This window comes from Otolemur garnettii, unplaced genomic scaffold (genome assembly GCF_000181295.1).
Source record: "Otolemur garnettii isolate 467f Iridium unplaced genomic scaffold, OtoGar3 scaffold00073, whole genome shotgun sequence".
NCBI classification, from domain to species: Eukaryota; Metazoa; Chordata; class Mammalia; order Primates; family Galagidae; genus Otolemur; species Otolemur garnettii.
In genome coordinates this window covers 2,472,999-2,493,307 of record NW_003852468.1, presented here as the reverse complement: position 1 = coordinate 2,493,307, position 20,309 = coordinate 2,472,999, and the positions used below count along the sequence as shown (strand labels likewise).

Below are 20,309 nucleotides of genomic sequence, written 5' to 3'. Positions count from 1 at the left end.
TGAGGATTTGTATCTATTGTGATACAAGGACCACTTTATTTCTTTCCCTTAAAGAAACATGGGTCAGGCACAATGACTCATACCTGTAATTCCAGCACTTTGGGACGCTAAGGTGAGAGGATCACTTGATTCCAGGAGGTCAAGTCCAGCCTGGGCAACATATTGAAACCTCATCTCTACAAAAAATAAAAAATTAGCTGGGTGTGGTAGCATGCACCTATAGTCCTAGCTACTTAGGAGGCTGAGGCAGGAAGATTGCTTAAGCCCAGGTATTCAAGGATACAGTTGAACTATGCCCAATCAGGTTACTACATTCCAGCCTGGGTGACAGAACGAGACACTGTTTTTAAAAAAACAAGTGAGAAGGCCAGGCACGGTGACTCACGACTGTAATCCTAGCACTCTGGGAGGCTGAGGTGGGCAGACTGCTTAAGCTCTTGTGTTCAGGACCAGCCTGAGCCAGCGTGAGACCCCATCTCTACTAAAAATGAAAAACTGAGGCAAGTGGATCTCTTAAGCCCAAGAGTTCAAGGTTGCTGTGAGCTATGATGCCACAGCACTTGAGCCAGGTGACAGAGTGAAACTCTGTCTCAAAAAAAAGAGAAATGTGACTTAAAATTATTTGCTCAACATATTAGTCAAGTGGCTTGGCACCTGTAGCTCAAGCGGCAAGGGCACCAGCCACATACACTAGAGCTGGCAGGTTCGAATCCAACCCAGGCCTGCCAAACAACAATGACAACTACAACCAAAAAATAGCCGGGCATTGTGGCGGGTGCCTATAGTCCCAGCTGCTTGAGAGGCTGAGGCAGGAGAATCACTTAAGCCCAAGAGCTGGAGGTTGCTGTGAGCTGTGATGCCATGGGACTGTACCCAGGGTGACAGCTTGAGACTCTCTCTCTCAAAAAAAATAACGAGTCATGCATGTATAAATGGGGGTCATGGTACTGACTGACAAAAAAACTTACAAGTAATTTCTGTTACAAAATCAGCCTAACTAACAGGTGCTGGTACATAAGACAGAATTATCACTTTCAGGAGTAGGAAGTTGAAGTAGAAAGAAGCTACATTTTAGGGTGATTTGTTATTACTTAGATTAGGTAAATGAGAAGCTGCCGCTCAGGAGGAGTATCTGGTCTACCGTCCTCACTGCTATTGAGTCTGGCAGAATGTATCTGAAAGTGTCTCTGCAACCAGCATAGGAGAGAGAACTTGGGCCCTGCCTTGGGGATTTTGAGGGAAAACTGTGACCAAGTTTCACTTAATCTACATTTAAGGCAGGCAGCTATAGGCTGAGTTGTAAGTATAATAAAATCAATAGTTCAGGTCTTATATTTGCAACCTTCAAAATCAGAATGTTTGGAGTCTCAAAAATGTTGCTTTTTGGGATTTTGTACTGATTCCACTGAGGAATGAAGAATAAAGGTTTTACTATTGGATTTGCTTCTTTCTTAGTGCTTGATACTCTACAAGCGAACTGCACTCTCTGGGCCTCATTGTCTCCATCTGTAAAACGGCAATAATTCTCCTGTGTTTTCACAGGGGGTTGATGAGATTAAGCTGAAGCGAATGCAAGGAAGTGCTTATTAATAACATAATCCATGGACTTGGGCCCTTGTAAATAAATAATTCAAGTTGAAATAGTGCAACCTCCTTGGAAGATCATACCCAAATCTCTGACTTAAAAACAAACAAACAAACAACAACAACAACAACAAAATACTTGCCAGAACAGTCAGTGCGGTCTCTTAGAAAACAAGTCAAATAGTTTAAATACAACAAAACTTAGGCACCATGTCAGTGACAAAAGAACTGTAAAAATGAACTAATTTTTGTAAGATCTGAATACAAAGTGGATCAAATGGCATCTCAAGGATTGTAAGTCTAAGGCCTCTACACATTGCATTGTAAAAGGGTTAGGATAGATAATGAGCTCCTGTTATAGTAAGGACCCCAAACAGCACAGGTGATACACTATCCCCAAATTACTGCTCACCTCTATAACATCTGTGTTGACATATTTAGACCAGGGATTTTCAACTAGAGTGCCATGGCACACTGGTATGCTGTGAGAGGATCTTAGGTGTGCCACAAAATTTTTTAAAGATCATTAATGAAATTATTTTCAAAAGAAGTTCAAAGTAGAGTATTTTCTTTTTTTTTTTTTACTTTTTTTGATCAACAAAATTTAAGTGTGCTGTGGAAATTTAACTATAGTTTTGGTGTGCGATGAGGTAAAAAAGGTTGACAATACTAATTTAGGCCAAGGAGTGCGCCTCAAATAATCAGAGATTCAGACAGCTATGTTTTCTTTAGTTTCTTTTTTCTAGTCACAGCATGTTGAGAGGATCTGGAACGTTATTCTATCTGAAAGCTACAAAACATTATTCATCAAATGAAGCTGATAATCAGCTATACCAAATTATTATTATTATTATTATTTTATTTTATTTTATTTTTAGCTGGGGCTGGGTTTGAACCCGCCACCTCTGGCATATGGGACGAGCACCCTACCCTTTTGAGCCACAGGCCCCGCCCAGCTATACCAAATTAAATGTTCTGAAACTATAATATTTTACTTCTGAAGAAAGCCGCCTTTATCCAAATGCACAGACTGTAAGACACAAAAGCCTTTTGTGATGAGCTGAAACTTCCTATAGAAACCCCACCAATTTCTTAACCTCCTGGCACACAGGGTATGCTAATTCTCTGGCTTTTGCAGACCCAGCTTGTAAAACTTTCTCTAAATGGTCCTTGTCCATCTTCAGTTTTTCAATTTCACTCTTAATTGGAGCAAATTTCTCAATCACAGCATCTGCCACCACCAGCTTGTAGCGAGCAGTGTCCAGGCCCGCACTGCGGCAGACCACCTCCTCCACCGACAGCCCAGTCACTGCGGCATGGATGGCGACCATATTGGAGACGCCTCCTCGGCTGGCCGGGTGGTAGGTGACCTCGGAGGTGAAGTCCGTCACAGCTTTGCGGAATTTCTGCACTATCTCCTCGGGGCTGTCTGTTATTCTGACAGTGGCCAGTTTGTCCGGGTCTGATTTTGACATCTTGGCGGAAGGGTCACGGAGGGATTTCACTTTCTTCATGGGTGCTGGGTAAAAACACCAACACACATACACAAAAGCAAAAACAAAACCAAACAAATAAATCATCAGGAATGTCAACTGTCCAGATCTTAAAAATGCCAAGAATACCAAATAACTTACTTTTATCTGACTATATGAGTAGCAAATATTCATTGGGAAAATTTCTAGGAATTAATAGGAGCATGGAAGTAAAGATCATTTGAAATATTTGATAACATTATTAACACCTGGGGGCGGGCATGGTGGCTCACACCTGTAATCCTAGCACTCTGGGAGGCTGAGGCAGGAGGTTCCCTTGAGGTCAGGAGTTTGAGACCAGCCTGAGTAAGAACAGGATCCTGTCTCTACCAAAAATAGAAAAATTAGCCAGACTTGGTGGCACTCTAGCTGGGAGGCTGAGGTTGGAGGATCACTTGAGCCCAGGAGTTTGAAGTTGCTGTGAGCTAGGCTGAGGCCATGGCACTGTAGCCCAGGCAAGCAACAGGGTGAGACTCAGTCTCAAAAAAAAAGAAACACTGTTAACACCTGATGTTTTCATCATCTTTTAATGCCACATGCGCCGAGCCGGTGTGCACCTTTTTAGAAAGTACTGTTTATTTCTTTTCTCTTCCTCTCTCTTTCCTCTCTGTTCTTCCCTACCCTGATCCAAACCCTGCCCTTCCTGCCCCGCAACTGATTTTAATCACCTGGGGCGATCCTTCCATTTCTTTCTTTCCCCAGGATTATGTAAGTATGCGCACGCATACACACACGTGACTTGTTTATTGCTCTGATAGAATCAAGATGTTAAACTGTGCTTCGTAAACCGGTGTTATTAAAAATTATTTTAAGGCTATTTATTACAGAAGCATGTAACATTGAAATAGGTAAAATAGTAAAAGAAATATTACTATTTTAAACGTTAAATATTACTTATTGCAAAAAGAAGGTTGATTTCAAGGCCTGGAGTATCCTGAATTTTTATGTGTGAACTGTTGGAATAACATAGAAATTTACACCTGCCTTACATTTCTAAATTGATGCTAGGCACACGTTATACTCCTTTACAATGCTGTCAGCTCAATAAAGATGGAAAGTAATTAGGTTCAGGGCCACAAGTTTACACTGCTACCAAAATGCTGACAGAGATTTATAGCTTCTTTCCACAAGAAGATTTCTAGACTAGCGTAGCCTTGAAGGTCCAAGTTGATAGGGATTTCAGATTCAGCAGGCAGACTACATTTCCATCTCAGTTGTTCATTTAAGAAGACAGAGTGGGAGAATTATCAATTTCCTCTGGCACATACACGTACAGTGCCCAAACAATATACACACATTTTAAGAAAGGAAAAAAACTGTATTAAAATTTTAATACTCAAGTCATATTTGATGACTTCTGTAATTACAAGAAGTGCTCAAATGTGACTTATATTTATCTTTTGCTATTGGTATGTATTATTATAATTTTAATACAGTTTTTTCTTTCTTAAAATGTGTATACATTGTGTATACAGGCAGTCCCCAACTTGAAGGTGCAACTTAGAATCTTTTGACATTTACTATGGTGCAAAAGTCATATCTATTCAGTACAAACTATACTTTGAGTACCCACATAATCATTGTGGTTTTCACTTTCAGCACAGTATTCAATAAATTACACGAGATATTTAACACTTTATTATGAAATAGGCTTTGTGTTAGATGATTTTGCCCAACTACTGTAGGCTAAAGTTAAGTGTTCTGAGCACATGTAAGGCAGACTGAGCTAAGCTGTGATGTTTGGTAGGGTAGGTGTCTTAAATGTGTTTTCAGTTTAAGATTATTATTGGTTTTTTTGGTTTCTTTTGTTTTTTTGAGGCAGAATCTTAGCCTGTCACCCTGGGATGAGTGCCATGGTGTCATGATAACTCACAGCAATCTTAAACTCTTGGGCTCAAGTGATCCTCTTGCTTTAACCTCTCTATGGGTGTCCACTACCACACCCAGCTGATTTTTCTTTTGAGTAGAGATGGGGTCTTACTCGTCCTCAGGCTGGTCTCAAACTCCTCAGCTCGAGCAATCCTCCCACCTCAGCCTCACAGAATGCTAGGATAATGGTGTGAGCCACTGCGCCTGGCTAGTTTAAGATATTTTTAATGTCCAATGGGTTTATCAGGATATAACCACATTATAAGTCAAGGGGCACCTGTTTATGCTTTATAAATTATATAATGCCTTATAAAGAAAAATTATTTTTAATTTTTGGTCTCTCCCATATTCTTTAAACATTTTTAGTTATCATTGTCAATAATCCAATAGTCTACTAGTGCCCATTACAGACAACAATGAGGATTCTAGTTAACCAATCCTGAAGCCTGTCCATGAGAAAGCCAAGTTTAGTTCTAAAAGTTCCAAGGCTCTATTATCCAACCATGCCCTGATTCAACAATCACAAGTTTGCTACTTACTCAGAATCGACTTGGGCACTGGGAAGAACTCGCCATACTTCTTATTGAAACCTTGCGCTAGATCTTGAACTAGTTCCATGTGCTGGACTTGATCCTCACCGACAGGAACGTGTGTAGACCTTTAATAAAAGACAAAGAAATGTGCTAGGCTCCTTCTTAGACACAAGTGACATAGCAAGCAGCTGCATTTCCTGCGCCTATTTCATTGGTGGTGCTCAGCAAATGTTGCAAATGTTCACCAACTACAGACAGAATGTGGAGACCAGAGTCCCTACCTGAGTACCAGACAAACGCCAAAGAGATGTCTGTCTGCTCTTGTTGCACTTCCTCCACACAGAGGGAAACAGCCACCAACAAAAGGATGACGGGACCTTGCTGGGAGGGAGGAAGGAAGGGGAATCTCACATAACATACACTCTAAATGTAATTGTATTTTGAAACAACTCCATGTTCCCTCACCCAGACAGCACGTGAAATCCCAGCCTTGGCCAGATGCTTTTTACCTCAGAGCTGCGGCTCACACTTGAAAGACACCTCACCCTACTCCTCAAATCAACGATGGCAGAAAGCTCTTCAGACCAGGGAATAATTCACTTCTTTGTTTTTAAGTAAATTGCAAAGGACAATATAGCACAATAAACTTAAATGAACAAAATCTAAAAGCATAATGTCGATGGGTCTCAATCACAACACACCTGGAAAAAAGGCAAGGTTGCAGAGAACACGTGCAGTACCCTGACATTGTTGTAAATTTTAAAGGTACATATGAAAATGGAACATATTGTTTACAGGTGTATACATCTGTAATAATAAGTATAAAAAATACTGGAAGCGCCTCCCCAAATTCATAATCATAGCCGCTTCAAGAGAAGGAGTGGAAAAAATGGAGCTGAGGAAGTCCAGATGTGGACTTCATCTGCAATAGTTTACTAAAAATGAAGATGTGAAACAAAAACATTAGAATATAAGTAGTCTATTTTTAATGATTTTAATATTGTTAGTGAAGTTTGCACTGTTAGATCATGATGTGCTGCGTCAAATAAGGAAAGAATTAACCATCACAGAGAAGTCTTGATGGACAAAACAGGAAACTTTAAATGTTTAGTGCTCGACTGGGGAGTCTATATTTAATAATGCAGGTAACAAAGTGCTGTAGTTTCTTTTCTTTTTCTTTTTTTTTTTTGCAGTTTTTTGCCGGGGCTGAATTTGAACCCACCACCTCCGGTATATGGGGCCAGCGCCCTACTCCTTTGAGCCACAGGGGCCACCCAGTGCTGAGGTTTCTTGATCAGAGAGATTTAATGAAGTCCTCTGGCCTCTGGCCAAAAAAGCCACTTGAGAGAGATCAGTGAAAAGACTTTGTGCAGGCACACTTGTGAGAAACTGAGGCAGAATTCCATATGGCCAGGTTAGTTGCGGACCTAACGGGACCAAGGCTTTGGCTGGACTAGCATTTCCAGACTGCGTTAAGGAATTAAGGTTGACTTTATAAGGCCAGTGAAAAAGCCCTTTGGAAAACTGGCCAGATACTCATTAGTAACCTTTCCTGATCTGTGGTAAATGACGAAGGTCGCTTGCTGACAGGTCTGAGAATGGAAATGTGCTTAGGGTCCTCAAGAGAAGAGGAATTTACCCAATGAATACAGGTATCTAATGGCACAGATGAAACCTGGGCTCATGAAAGGCTTTTGAGAAATCTAGCCTGAGAATTCCTTATAAAAGGCTACAGTAAAACCCCCCTGACTTAAGGCCTACATGGGAGCAGAGGTTTGCACACAAACTCCTATATGCCCAAGAAGTTTCTCTATGCTTTGCTTGAAGATTTGAAGTAACTGCCTCCCAATGGCATGGTCAGTAGACAGACATTGAAATTGTCTCTTTCCCCCATAGCCTCAGGCTTCATCAGATAAGAACAAAGAATGTAATAACTGCCAACATGTTCTTCATTAAGTTATGTTAAACTGGGTTATGTTGAAAGGGTTATGCTTAAAGGTGTATGTTGGGTGGATTATCAGATTACCAGAGAGGAGCTACTTACAGGGCGGATGGTCATAAGCTGTTTAAATGGATTAATGAAGTCATTGATGTCCAATGCGCATGTGCAGAGGGACTGTAATGAATGTTAATGAGGTCACTGCTGTATAGTGCACCCGCACAAGATTCCCTATATAAACCAACTGTAAATAAAGAAGCTCACCATTTTGCCTGAGCAAGCAGATGGTCACCTTTATTTAAAACACAATTTCAATAAGCATGCTTATTCTTCACGACATTGCTTTTCCACTAGACTCTTAGCGCCACACCATAAGCACATTGATTTGGGGTACACCATGACTGTTTCAAACAGGATCATTTTTGGTTTTAATAGCTGACACATCACAGACACAAATATCAACATGTACTCCCAGAGAACAGTCACGTGGCATGTTACAGAATGCTGAGAGTTCTTTTAATTTAAGAAAACCGGAACAGGCTGGGCGCCTGGCTCACGCCTGTAATCCTAGCACTCTGGGAGGCGGAGGCAGTGAATAACTTGAGCTCACGTGTTCTAGACCAGACTGAGCCCCTGTCTCTACTAAAAATAGAAAAACTGAGGCAAGAGGATAGCTTGAGCCCAAGAGTTGGAGGTTGCTGTGAGCTATGATGCTACAGCACTCTACCCAGGGCAACAGCTTGAAACTGTCTCAAAAAAAAAAGAAACAAAAGAAAAGAAAACAGGGACAGAACAATGAACGGGAAGGCAAAGTGCAAGGACCATGACAGTGGATCCAGAAGTGGTCTCTCTTCTCTAAGATCAGTAGATGAATGTAGGAGGTTCTATGCAATGCCCACTGCTGTCATCCGCACAGCCGGGAGCAGAACGCCACTGGCATAGTGAGTGATAAAAACAAAAATGTTCCTTTTTAAGTTTCCCTCAGCAGCCAGAATGCTGCACGGTGCTCTTGAGAGGGACATGCCCGTGCCCCACCTTTGCAAATTTCTCATCTTTGTGGACCTTCCTCCTGCCTTGTCATTACAGTGAGGCTGGCAGGCAGAGGTCACCTTGACTCCCCCAAACCAAATTAGCCAAGAGAGCAGGTTAAAAAGCAATTACAGTAGCCCATAGGAAATCACAATGGACTGCAACTAACACAGAAAAAACAATTACCATAATCAATACACTTTAGGCACATCAAAATGAATATTTCCACATGTCAAAATGGTTCCAGATTCACGAAGCAACCAAACTAAACAGAAAACACATTTAGTTTTCATAATGACTCTCCACGCATCTTTGCCTCATGTCAGACCCTTGCCTCATTTCTAACAATTCTGTGGGGTTTTGCATTAAAAAAAAAAAAAAAAGATTTAAAAAATTTTAATTTTTTTCACCTGGTCTATTGCCCCACTTGGCTTTTTCATCTGATTTTAGTTTGTTTGTTTCTGGTCTTCCCTCCCTGCGCTCCTGCTGCCCCTTTCACCTATAATTTATCTTGCCCTTTACTTCTCATCCACTGAGTTTACACTTTACATTAATTCAGCCTGTCTTTGATTCTACTCACTTATGGGGCTTATTCTCTTCACATTTTCAACTGCTCTCCCCACAGTCTTGCCTTCACTTCAAATAATTTAGAGCTGTGCTTTTAAAATTTATACCCTGCATAATGATCTCCATACTAATGTCTTCTCTTTCCCCCCATTTTCTTTCTTTGTTACTTACCCTGACTGTGCTTTCTGAGACACAACATAAAACAAAAGTCTTTCATAACTTTGATTGTTATAACTTCTGTCACATAATAATGCCTCTGATCTTCTTTGGTGATGAAACTTTGTTTTTTTTTGCTTAGTTCCTTTTGCATCTAGGTTTACTGGGGACCCACCCCACCTCTCTGGCAGAATTAGCGTCCAGTTGAATAATCACTGCCTTAACTGCCTACATACATCTGCTCACAGGGACTTTTCTTTTCTTTTTACACTTTGTTTGGCTCTGTCTGTACGTTTCAGTACTGCTGCCTTTAACCAGCAGTTTGCTGCTGCTCTCCCCTCATAAAGAATTAATTCCTCATCACTGCTTGGAGGTTGGATAAGCTATCAGGACTCTGATCCAGCAATTACTTTCTGAAGATGCACAGTGTGAAAGGTCTGACGCTGGGTACTGTGAGGGAAATAAGGAAGGTTTGACTTCCTAGGGCAGTGTTTCTCAACTTTTTTTATCCCATGGCACACTTGAACCTCTAGTTAAACCTCTGCAGCACACTTAAATTATGCTGATCCAAAAAAAAAAAAAAAGTAAAAAAATAAAAGGATATACTTACTGTGCTTTGAGCTTCTTTTAAAAATAATTTAATTAATGATCTTTAAAAATTTTCACAGCACACCTAAGATCCCCTCGGGCACAACAATGTGCCACGGCACACAGGTTGAAATCACTGCTCTGGGGATTCAAGGCCTTCAGGAGGAGAAAAGACAGACTGAATCCAGCCCTATGTCCTCTGGCTAGTCTCCTCCCAGTAATCTCATCTCAGTGAATGGTGACAACATCAATCCAGATGCAAGACTCAGAAAGGACACCTCACTCTCACACACACACCCAGCCCAGGAGAGGGTCCTGTCAGTTCCACCTCCTGAATCTACTTCTCATATTTACTGTCACCATCATGGTCCAAACTAAACTGATGAAATGGCCTCTAACTAGATTGCCCTAGCTGCTTTCATTCTCCTGAACTTCATTTTCTGTATTTTAATCAAATTCTCTTTTAAACATACAAGTCATATCAAATTTACCGTGTTCTTAAAATGTACAAATAATGTACAGAGTCTCCTCCCACTTTGTAGAGAGTGCCCTGGACGATTGTTGACACAATCTCACACTGTTCTCTCCCTTCTATGCCATCTCTTGATTTCCAGGGCCTAGTAGCTGGGAAACTGCATTTCTCAGACAGCATTACAGTAGCATTCTGGTTTAGTGGAGGCATTTTCCTGATGGACAGGAAGGGGAAAGAGAAAGAAAAAAATGATTGCTCAGGTAATGTGGGCAAATACGTGCATATGAGCAGATAGCAGAAATGAACAGCTTCCAGGAACTTATAAAAATCCAGGCTAGGCTGAGCTCATAAAGCATGAATGTCGTTCCAAGAACTGGAAGTCTCAAAGCAGCTTTAGGAACTCTAATATTTTAAGGCTCTCACAAAGCCGTTTTCAATGGTCTTCAATAGCGGGAGCCTGATCCTCAGGTATTAGAATGATTGACCTCTTCCTGAACTCTACCAGCCTGAAGATTCTGACTAATCATTTTACTTTCTGTACTTTTGGGATGTTGGTTTGGTTTGATTTCTGCTTACTCAGTTTCTCCAGGATTCCTGTTGCCTTATTTTCCTATGTCATTATGGCTTTTACTTTTACTCTTTTTATCTTCTTCCCATATTTTTCAAATTCTTGATAATCTAATCAACCCAGGTCTTCACTCTCATCTCTCTTTGAGTAGACTTAGTGGTACCTCTCTGAGACTTCGTTTCTTTATCTGTAAAATGAGGACTGCGCCACCTACCCATTTTACAGAGCTATTGTGAGAACTGAATAACTTGTCCATAGCAACTAGTATGATGCCTGGCAGACATGCCGATTCTTTCTTTTCCCTCAGGGCCATGCTTATTTCTTTTTCTGGATCACTGGCATTACAGATACTTAACAATTATTTACTGTACATCAATAAAAATTATATATACACCAGTATATGCCCACACATACCCAGAAAGAGGGAGAAAGAAATATTTATTTATTCTATACTCAGCATTTTGAAATTCTACACTCAGAAAAATAATAACAGATGCAAAATAAAAACCACACTCAAAACCCTTGCTGTTTCTGAGTATTCTGTCTTTCTTCACATATCTACCATTTATCATGCTCTCAAACCAAAGATGGTCTCAGCCTTCCATTCCTGGGTTCTATACCAAGTTCTGCCAAAACAGTTACATAAACTTTTATAAATGTATCTGGAAGGCTCCTCTTCTATTCTTTTCTCTTATGTTTGTTCCCTGGCCAAACACGCCACTCATTCTAATGCTGATTTTGATGAAAGCAACCCTAAATTTATATTTGACTTGCATCAACATTTTATAAAGAGGTCACACACAAATCTGCTGATAGAAAAAAAAAAAACCACAAATGTTTTATCTGTTGTTCAATTCATCATCCAACCTATCTATATTTACAAAGCAAATATTCATAGAAATTCTGGCTATGTCCTTTTTCCAAAGTCTAGAAATATCTGAAACAAAGCAAAACAAAAATAAATAAAAAAATATTCCCAAGTGCTTGATCTCTGGTACAGGGAAAACCATGGTGTAGGCTAAAAAGCAGACGCAGGTTTGAAAACTGCCTCTGCTTCTTATTACCAAGCAGTTAAAATTTTCTAAATTTGAGAGGAAACATAAGTTGACAGACAAGACATGCACCTTAGTAGAAAAAGTGTTTGAGACCCACCATCAGGCCCTGGTGTTCCACTGTCCACTGAGCAGCTACATAAATTTGGGCAAGTTGCTTAACCTCACTGGTCTGCCCTTGTAAAGCAAGGAAGTTAAAGAAGGTGGTCCTTAAACCACCTTCTCCGTGTGCATAAAAAGGGCATTCAGGAGAAGAAGCAAGATAGTGGACTAGATACATCTCCTTACTAGCCACTCACAGCAAGGCAGGGGAAAGGAGACTCCAATGATCTCTGGCTGGGGGAACCCACCCAGGTATATCACTCTGGGGCCACAGGAGCCAGCAAAGAGGTCCAGAGCTGAGGAAAACCAGAATAGAAGGCAAGTGCTTGGGAAAGGGTGGAGACCAGCCGGCCAACCCACCCATGGAGAAATGGGGACAGGAAAGGGCTGTCCTGCAGTTTTTTGACTTTGAGCCAAACCTGCTCATTGGAGTGGCTTTGGAAGGCTTAAATGAGTGGATGGACTTGAACAGTGTCCAGTGGTGGGCATAGAATAAATGGGGTGGAGTTCCTATTGGCTTGGATGTTAGCTGGGCGCCACCATTGTGTGAAGGCCGGAAGGGAGAAACAATCTGCAGGGTCCCATTGCATGGCCAGTTCGGCATGCCTGCTGAGCTCAGGCATCCACCCTTGGGAGAGCTGAGCAGCCCCAGGAATTGTTGTCAGGGTGCAGTGTACGATGTGCCTCCTAAGAAATGTGGTGAGAGCTTTAGGACCATAATCCCATGGGGACTGAATGAGGGCAATTCAATTAGGGAGTTCACTCGGCCTTCCATAGTGCTAGGATTACAGAGCCCGTCTGATCAATGATAAACCAAAAAAAAAAAAAAAAGCATACACTGGGGAAAAGAATCCCTATTCAATAAATGGTGCTGGGAGAACTGGATAACCACATGTAAAAGACTGAAACTGGACCCCTGTCTTTAACCACTCACAAATGTGGTGAGAGCTTTAGGACCATAATCCTGTGGGGATTGAATGAGGGCAATCCCCAGGCCTTAACTGAGGGCCACTGAGTCAGGAAGACAGGACCTGATCTCCTCTGCAACTAAGACAGTGGCTTCCGAACCTCATTTTTGATAGTAAAGCATGTTTTCTGTCTCCTAACACTACACTGCCACCTGGTGTCCAGGCAATATATTGCAATATATATTATAGTTTTATATATATATATATATATAGTTATATACATAATATATATAGCATACATTGTATACATACTACATATGTACATAACTACATATGTATATATTGTATTATATATGTACATTATATATAGTATATATTGTATTATACTACATATGTACATTATGTACCTTATGTTATATACATAATATATATAGTATATATAGTTATATGGTTATGTAGTTATGTACACATACATATATTTCTATATGTACTATAGTTATATAGTCATATACACATACATATATTTCTTTGAGTTTTTTTTGTTTTTTTTTTGGTTTGTTTCTTTCTTTGGTTGTATTTTTTTTTTAGTTTTACTTTCTTCAATAGCAAGGGCTCCTCCACTTTTGTTACTGTTTTTCAGCCCCTTTTATGCTTTCTTCTTTTTTTAAATTTCTCTCTTTTTATCTCAATTTTGGTAGGGATTTTTCTACCAAATTTTTCTACCAATTCATCTTTCCCACATGAATTTCTCATACGACAGCTAAGATATCCCTTTTTATATTTACCTAATATAATTGTATTTTTAATCTCAGGGTATAAAATCAATGTTCACAAATCAGTAACCTTGGTATATACCAACAACAGCAGGTTGAGAAGCTAATCAAAGACATAATTCCCATCATGGTAACTTCAAAGAAAATAAAATTCTTAGGAATATACCTAATGAAAGAGGTGAAGGACCTCTACAAAGAGAATTATGACACCATCAGAAAAGAAACTGCAGAAGTCATTAACAATGGAAGAGTATACAGTGATCCTGGCTGGGAAGAATCAACATTGCTAAAATGCCTATACTTCCCAAAGTAGTCTACAGAGTCAATCCCCATTAGGATACAAACATAATTGGAAAAAAAAGTTCTTCATTTTGTATGTAACCAGAAAAAAACCCCGTGTAGCCAAGGCAATTTAGTAATAAAAATAAAGCTGGAGGTATCACTCTACTAGACTTTAGGCTATATTACAAGTCTACAAAGACCAATCAGCATGATACTGTCACAAAAATAGAGACATAGACATTTGGGATCAAATGGAAAACCAAGGGATAAAAACCAGTCTCTTGCAGACATCTGATCTGTTTTTTGTTTTTGTTTTTGTTTTTTTTTGAGACAGAGTCTCAAGCTGTCCCCCTGGGTACAGTGCCATGGTATCACCAACTCTCGGGTTCAAATGATCCTCTTGCCTCAGTTTTTCTATTTTTAGTAGAGATGGGGTCTCACTTTTGCTCAGGCTGCTCTTGAACTCCTGAGCTCAAGGAATCCACCCGCCTCGGCCTCCCATAGTGCTAGGATTATAGGCGTGAGCCACTGCGCCCAGCCCATCTGATAAAGGATAAACCAAAAAAAAGCATACACTGGAGAAAAGAATCCCTACTCAATAAATGGTGCTGGGAGAACTGGATACCCACATGTAAAAGACTGAAACTGGACCCTGTCTTTAATCACTCACAAAAATTAATTCAAGATGGAATAAAGATTTACATCTACGGCATGAAATGATAAAGATCCTCAAAGAAAGTGTGGGGAAAACTCTTGAAGATGTCAGCCTGTGGAAGGATTTCATGAAGAAGACTTCTGCAGCGATTGTAATATCAATAAAAATAAACAAATGGGACTTAATTCAACTGAAAGTTTCTGCACAGAGAAGGACACAACAATCAAAGCAAACAGATAAACTTCAGAATAGGAAGACATATTTGCATGTTACAAATCTGATCCTAGATTGATAACTAGGATCTACAGCAAACTCAAATCAATCAACAAAAAATGAGCAAACAATACCATCTATCACTGGGCAAGAGACATGACTAGAACCTTCTCTGAGGAAGACAGACAAATGACTAACAAACACATGGAAAAATGCTCATTGTCCCTAGTCATCAGAGAAGTGCAAATGAAAACCACCCTGCGATATATCACCTAACCCCTGTAAGATTAGTCCACATCACTAAGTCTCAAAGTTGCAAACGCTGACATGGATGTGGAGAAAGGGAACACTTTTACAGTGTTGGTGGGACTGCAGATTAATACTGCCTTTTTGGAAAGAAGTATAGAGAATCCCCAAAGAACTCAAATTAGACCTCCCATTTGACCCTGCAATCCCACTACTAGGCATCTACTGAGAAAAAAATCCTTTTATCATAAAGATATTTGCACTAAATTGTTTATCGCAGCTCAGTTTACAATTGCCAAAATGTAGAAACAACCTAAATACCCACCAACCTGGGAATGGATTAATAAATTGTGGTATATGTATACCATGGGATATTATTCAGCCATTAAAAAGATGGAGACTTTACATCTTTTGTATTATCCTGAAGGGAATTGAAACACACTCTTCTTAGTAAAGTATCACAAGAATGAAAAAGTAAATATCCAATGTACTCAATACTAATATGAAGCCATTAGATGAACTAACTCACATCCACAGAGGAGAAAAACTCATTTCAATTGAAGTTGGGGGAAGGGGGAATGAGGGAGAAGGGAGAGGAGACAGGGGGTTTAGGGTGCTTCCACTTAATGGGCACAATGTAGGGGTGCGTGGCAAACCTTTGGGTGTGGGACACAACTGCAAGAGAGACTCTACCTAATAAATGCAAATATTGTGACCTGGTTGTTTCTACACTCATATTAACCTGAAATTAAAAAAAAAAAGAGGGTATTTACTCTCTTTACAGTTTACCCTTTTTCATAGACCTGAGCTTAGAGAGCTCCTCTATTATACCTCTTGAAATGTTAGGAAATATCAACTGATAAGGACAAGTGGCGTCCCAGCCAGCTCAATGGAGCTGGATGTGGGTGTGGACCAGCTGCCTCTGCCTTGGTGGTGTTGGTGCGGTGGCAGCAAGCAGAGGAAGTAGTGGGCTGGAGGGCAGGCAGGCCGCCCTCCCTCCCCTGCAGGAGGCTCCAGTAGCTGGAGGGGCCAGACAACAACGGGGGAGACACCAGCACCTTAGGTTTCCCTCCCCTTGCACTTGGGGCTGTACAGGGAACCCCCCATTTCCTGGGCCTGGTTAATTTCATACAAATTTCCTAGGCCTGGGAATGAAAGGAATTGTAGCCCTTCATTCATGACCAGACACTCACAGACATGCTAAATGTAACTGTGGAGCCCCATGTAACTAATGTAACTACAGAGGGCCCAATGTGACTATATATAACCCTAGACAAAGAGCCGGGAGTGAGAGAGACAGACGAGAGAGAAAGAGAGAGAGAGAGAGAGAGAGAGAGAGCGCTTTTCTCTCCCGACTTGGGTTTTGGTGTTTCTGTATTCTTTTCTGTAAATACATCCTGTCTTACCACTGATCTGTGGATTCATTCTTCAAATCACTGAGACGAGAATTTACTGAAGACGAAATTCCGGTATCACTACCATGCTCATTTGTTTTCCTATTCTAGTGCTGAAAATGTTCATCCTTTGTGGTTTTTTGTTTGTTTGTTTTGTTTTGAGACAGAGTCTCTCTGTATTTCCCAGGCTAGACTTGAACTCCTGGGCTCAAACAATCCTCCCACCTCAGGCTCCCTAGTAACTGGGACTACAGGTACATGCCACCAAACCAGGCTAGACTTTGGTTCTATAAAGAAGTGGGTCTTGAAAACAAAACTAGATACGAGATTTTAGTCATTCAAGACATAACTATCAGCAATTATACCCAAGGAACAGCTAGCTCCCAGTCACAGCCCTACCTGGCCCATATTTCATTTCAATCTTCCAACGATTCTATACAGAATAATTTTTCCTATTTTATAGGTGAGAAAATCAAGATTCTTTGCAGGATCTTTTAAAGTAAATAACCTGCTCCTTTAGGAAATGTATTTTTGAGACATTTCATTAGACTTTCATATGCTATCTGTTAGAGAAAAGTGTTCTAGACTTCCCCCAAGTAAGTCAAAAGTCACCTATTACAAATAATAAATGTTACCAAATGTCCAGCCTTCAAGTTAATACACAAATAGAAAAATAATCTTTATAAGTCCTAATCAGAATTAAAGACAGGCTGCATGTACCCATGGACATTCCCTAGTAGTTGGGTTAAGCAGCAGCTCTTCTGTCTTGTTTCCATCCTAACTGTTATCAGACTTACATGCAAAGTTTTCATAGGGAAGAATTAGAGCTTTAGGGGTAAGGGGATACAAAAACATTCTTGATAGAGTTTCTTTAACCCCCAGAAACTCTCACAGTAGCATGGCTAAGGCTCTTAAGTGCCTGTCAGTTGGGAGGCTTTATTTCTAGAAACCCCAGTGGGGCCCAAGGGAGGATGATGCAGGGATAGCAGGGAGTGGGATGAGATGGGAAGCCCTGGCCAGCAGCACGAGGTTCAGCACTCTTGCTTGTATAGTTCTGAGGCCTTTAAGTGGCAGCAGTAGCTGACTGTACGGACTATGGGTCCAGGAAGAGTAAAGATAGTCTATATCATGTTTAAAAACTTGTCAACCTGTAAGTCTAAAATAATAGCCACTAGCCTTAGTTGGCTGTTTAAATTTAAATTAATTAAAATTAAATAAAATTTAAAACTCAGTTCTTCTGTGGCACTAGCAACACATTTCAAGTGTCCAGTAGCCACCTGAAGCTAGTGGCTAAAGGAATGTCCAATCTTTTTTCTTTTCTGCCACACTGGAAGAGTAAAAGGTGAGTTGGGCCACACAGTAAATACACAAACACTAACAAAAGCTGATTAGCAAAAAGAGGCCCATGCATAAAGCAAAGAAGTCCTCACAAAATCAGCACTGTGGCTGCTGCAGGTTGAACAGCGCTGGGCGACAGTATTAGAAAGCACAGATAAGAGAACATTTCCACAATCATGGCAAGTTCTGTAGGACAACATTGCTTGAGAGTCCAGATTATCTACAAAATCAACATTTAAAACACTTGAAGTTTAATTATTACTGGAGAAGTGTCTGTGGCATATTGATTCAGAGTATAGACTGAAATCCTGGTTCCCAGCCTTGCTAGTCACAAGACTCTGGGCAGCCTACTAACACTCTATGCCTCAGTCTCCTCATCTGTAAAATGGGGATGCTAACAGTGCAAACTTTTACAAAGTTTTCGGGAGGGTTAATGTTGGTAAAACACTTAGAATGATTCCCAACACATACTAAGTACTATTTAAATGTTATCTTTTTAGTTTTTCATTGAAACATACTTCTATAATCTAGCACCTATTTCTAGGGAATAGATATAAACTGATTTGTGTGTTTGATCCTTTCTGCATCTCCCTTGCCCATGTCTTTGTTGGATGAGTTAAAACACTGCCTCATCATCATCAGTATGAATAAGATAGGGGTGGACTCTTCTTACTTGTACAATAGAATGTCAGCTGCCTGGAGTACTGGGTACGTGAGCAGGCCCACCGTTCCATCATGCTTCTGCTTGGAGCTCTTTGCCTGTAGGGGGTGAAAAGAGAGGAGGGAAGAAATCTGACTTGAACCTAATTAAATTGCTAAATTAAAAAATTTTTAAAGCAAGCATAGTTTAATCTAAAGCCACCTGTAATAACATTCTGTCTTGGTTCCTTTTAGCAAAACTAGCCATCCTCTGGCTGGCTTGTCTCCATGCCCCAGGCTTAGGCAGGAACGGGGCGAATCCATCTCACCACTGTCCCTTTGAAAGATCCTACACTGCTCCTATCTCTTATTCATTTTATTAAGTAAGGGCATAGGAGTATTCTAGGCTCTGAATCAGATAAATTCCAGATTTCACAGACAGGTCATAAAATAGGTCATAAATTCTCATGAAATTAAATTTTTACAAATTAACATGAGTTGACATCAAAAGCCCTATTGTTTATCAGTAGAGACCTCCCAGAAAGTCTCACGCTGTGCTTCTGACAAAACTGGAATGTTCTTTTAAAATCACACCTTAAGAAAGAAAAGAAAAAAAACAAATTAAAAAACACAATTTAAAAAATGAAACTAAATAAGATAAATTTTAAGTTGACCTATCCTAATGATCTGTCCTGATCTTTAGGTGATTAAGTACCATGGGGCAGTGAGGTAGAGCTACACCAAAGATCAGTACAGGTTGTACAAGCCAAAACAGTCCCTTAATGAAGTTGATGGAAACACCAGAAATCACAGTGGAAATAGTCAATAACCGGTGAGCAATAGGTACTGTCTGTAAACCATGGGCATGTACCCATCAACCATGAGTCCCAGCAATACTCTCCTGATGCACCTGAACACTACTGACATGTTATTGGGTTCTCTGAGCAGAGCTATTTATTAAAAGCAAATATTGTGTGCTGTGTCAAGGCCTGGGCATATTATCTCTTGTAAAATAAGTGGCTATTTTGGTATATAAATAAATCCTATTTGATTAATTAATATGAACCACTTCCCTCAAGTCTGATTATTTCTGAATTAACTGAACAATTCAATTTATAAACTTGCACAATTCCAGGAACCAAACTCATGAGCTCACAAGTCAGGCTTCTCCCACCAATATGTAAACATGGCCTTGAAGGCACAGACTGAAAATACTATAGCTTCTCTCTTGAGCCATCTAAATTTCAGTGCTTCAAAATTTAGTTACAAACTTATCTTTTTTGATTATTCTGCAAACAGTTTCCGGCTCACAGCAACCAATGCTATAAGCCATTCAAAGGAAATTTGAAAGTTTAGCATAGAGTTCCCTCAGGACATCCATCCCTAATTATAACGTCCATGATGATGGCTAATTCACAATTAACACTAGGTAAAGAGAATGAAAATTTAATTTGTTAATGAGAAAATGTGAAAAGAACTCAATTTTTAAAAGCTGCATTAAGTTTTCAGTCTTTTTATATTAGCATACTGGAGTTTGAAATTACAAGAGAAGGGGGGAGATGTGGAAAACATTAGTATTTATTGAATGCCTATTATGTATCCCCAAATGCCTTGCCTATGTTACCCATTAATCCTCCAAATAACCCTGACCTCAGCAAGCCTGACCCCCTTTTCCACGTCACTGTTCCACCCTTCATTGTCCTAATCAAAAGCAAGCTGGGTGCTTTTATCAGATCCTCCCAGAACATGGGAGTCCTGCCCTTAGAGCACTTTTCACACTTTCTTATTACTTATTCGTCTCTTCGCAAGTACACTAGACGCTTCTTGTTGACTGCTCTATTTCCAGCACCTAGCAGACCTATCACTCAGA

At 40.2% G+C, this 20,309-nt stretch overlaps 1 protein-coding gene across 3 annotated transcripts in view; it reads right to left on the bottom strand.

Moving 5' to 3' along the window:
* Nucleotides 1-2,514: 2,514 nt before the first annotated feature.
* WARS2 (tryptophanyl tRNA synthetase 2, mitochondrial) overlaps nucleotides 2,515-20,309 on the bottom strand; it is a 101,429-nt gene continuing 83,634 nt past the window's right edge. For all 3 annotated transcript variants that reach the window (XM_003793813.3, XM_023515515.1, XM_023515516.1), the window contains 3 exons: nucleotides 18,474-18,559; nucleotides 5,525-5,643; nucleotides 2,515-3,103 (listed from right to left, as the gene is read on the bottom strand). In XM_003793813.3, coding sequence (XP_003793861.1) covers nucleotides 2,655-3,103; nucleotides 5,525-5,643; nucleotides 18,474-18,559 — 654 coding nt within the window. In that variant the 3' untranslated portion in view covers nucleotides 2,515-2,654. The remainder of the gene's footprint in view (nucleotides 3,104-5,524; nucleotides 5,644-18,473; nucleotides 18,560-20,309) is intronic.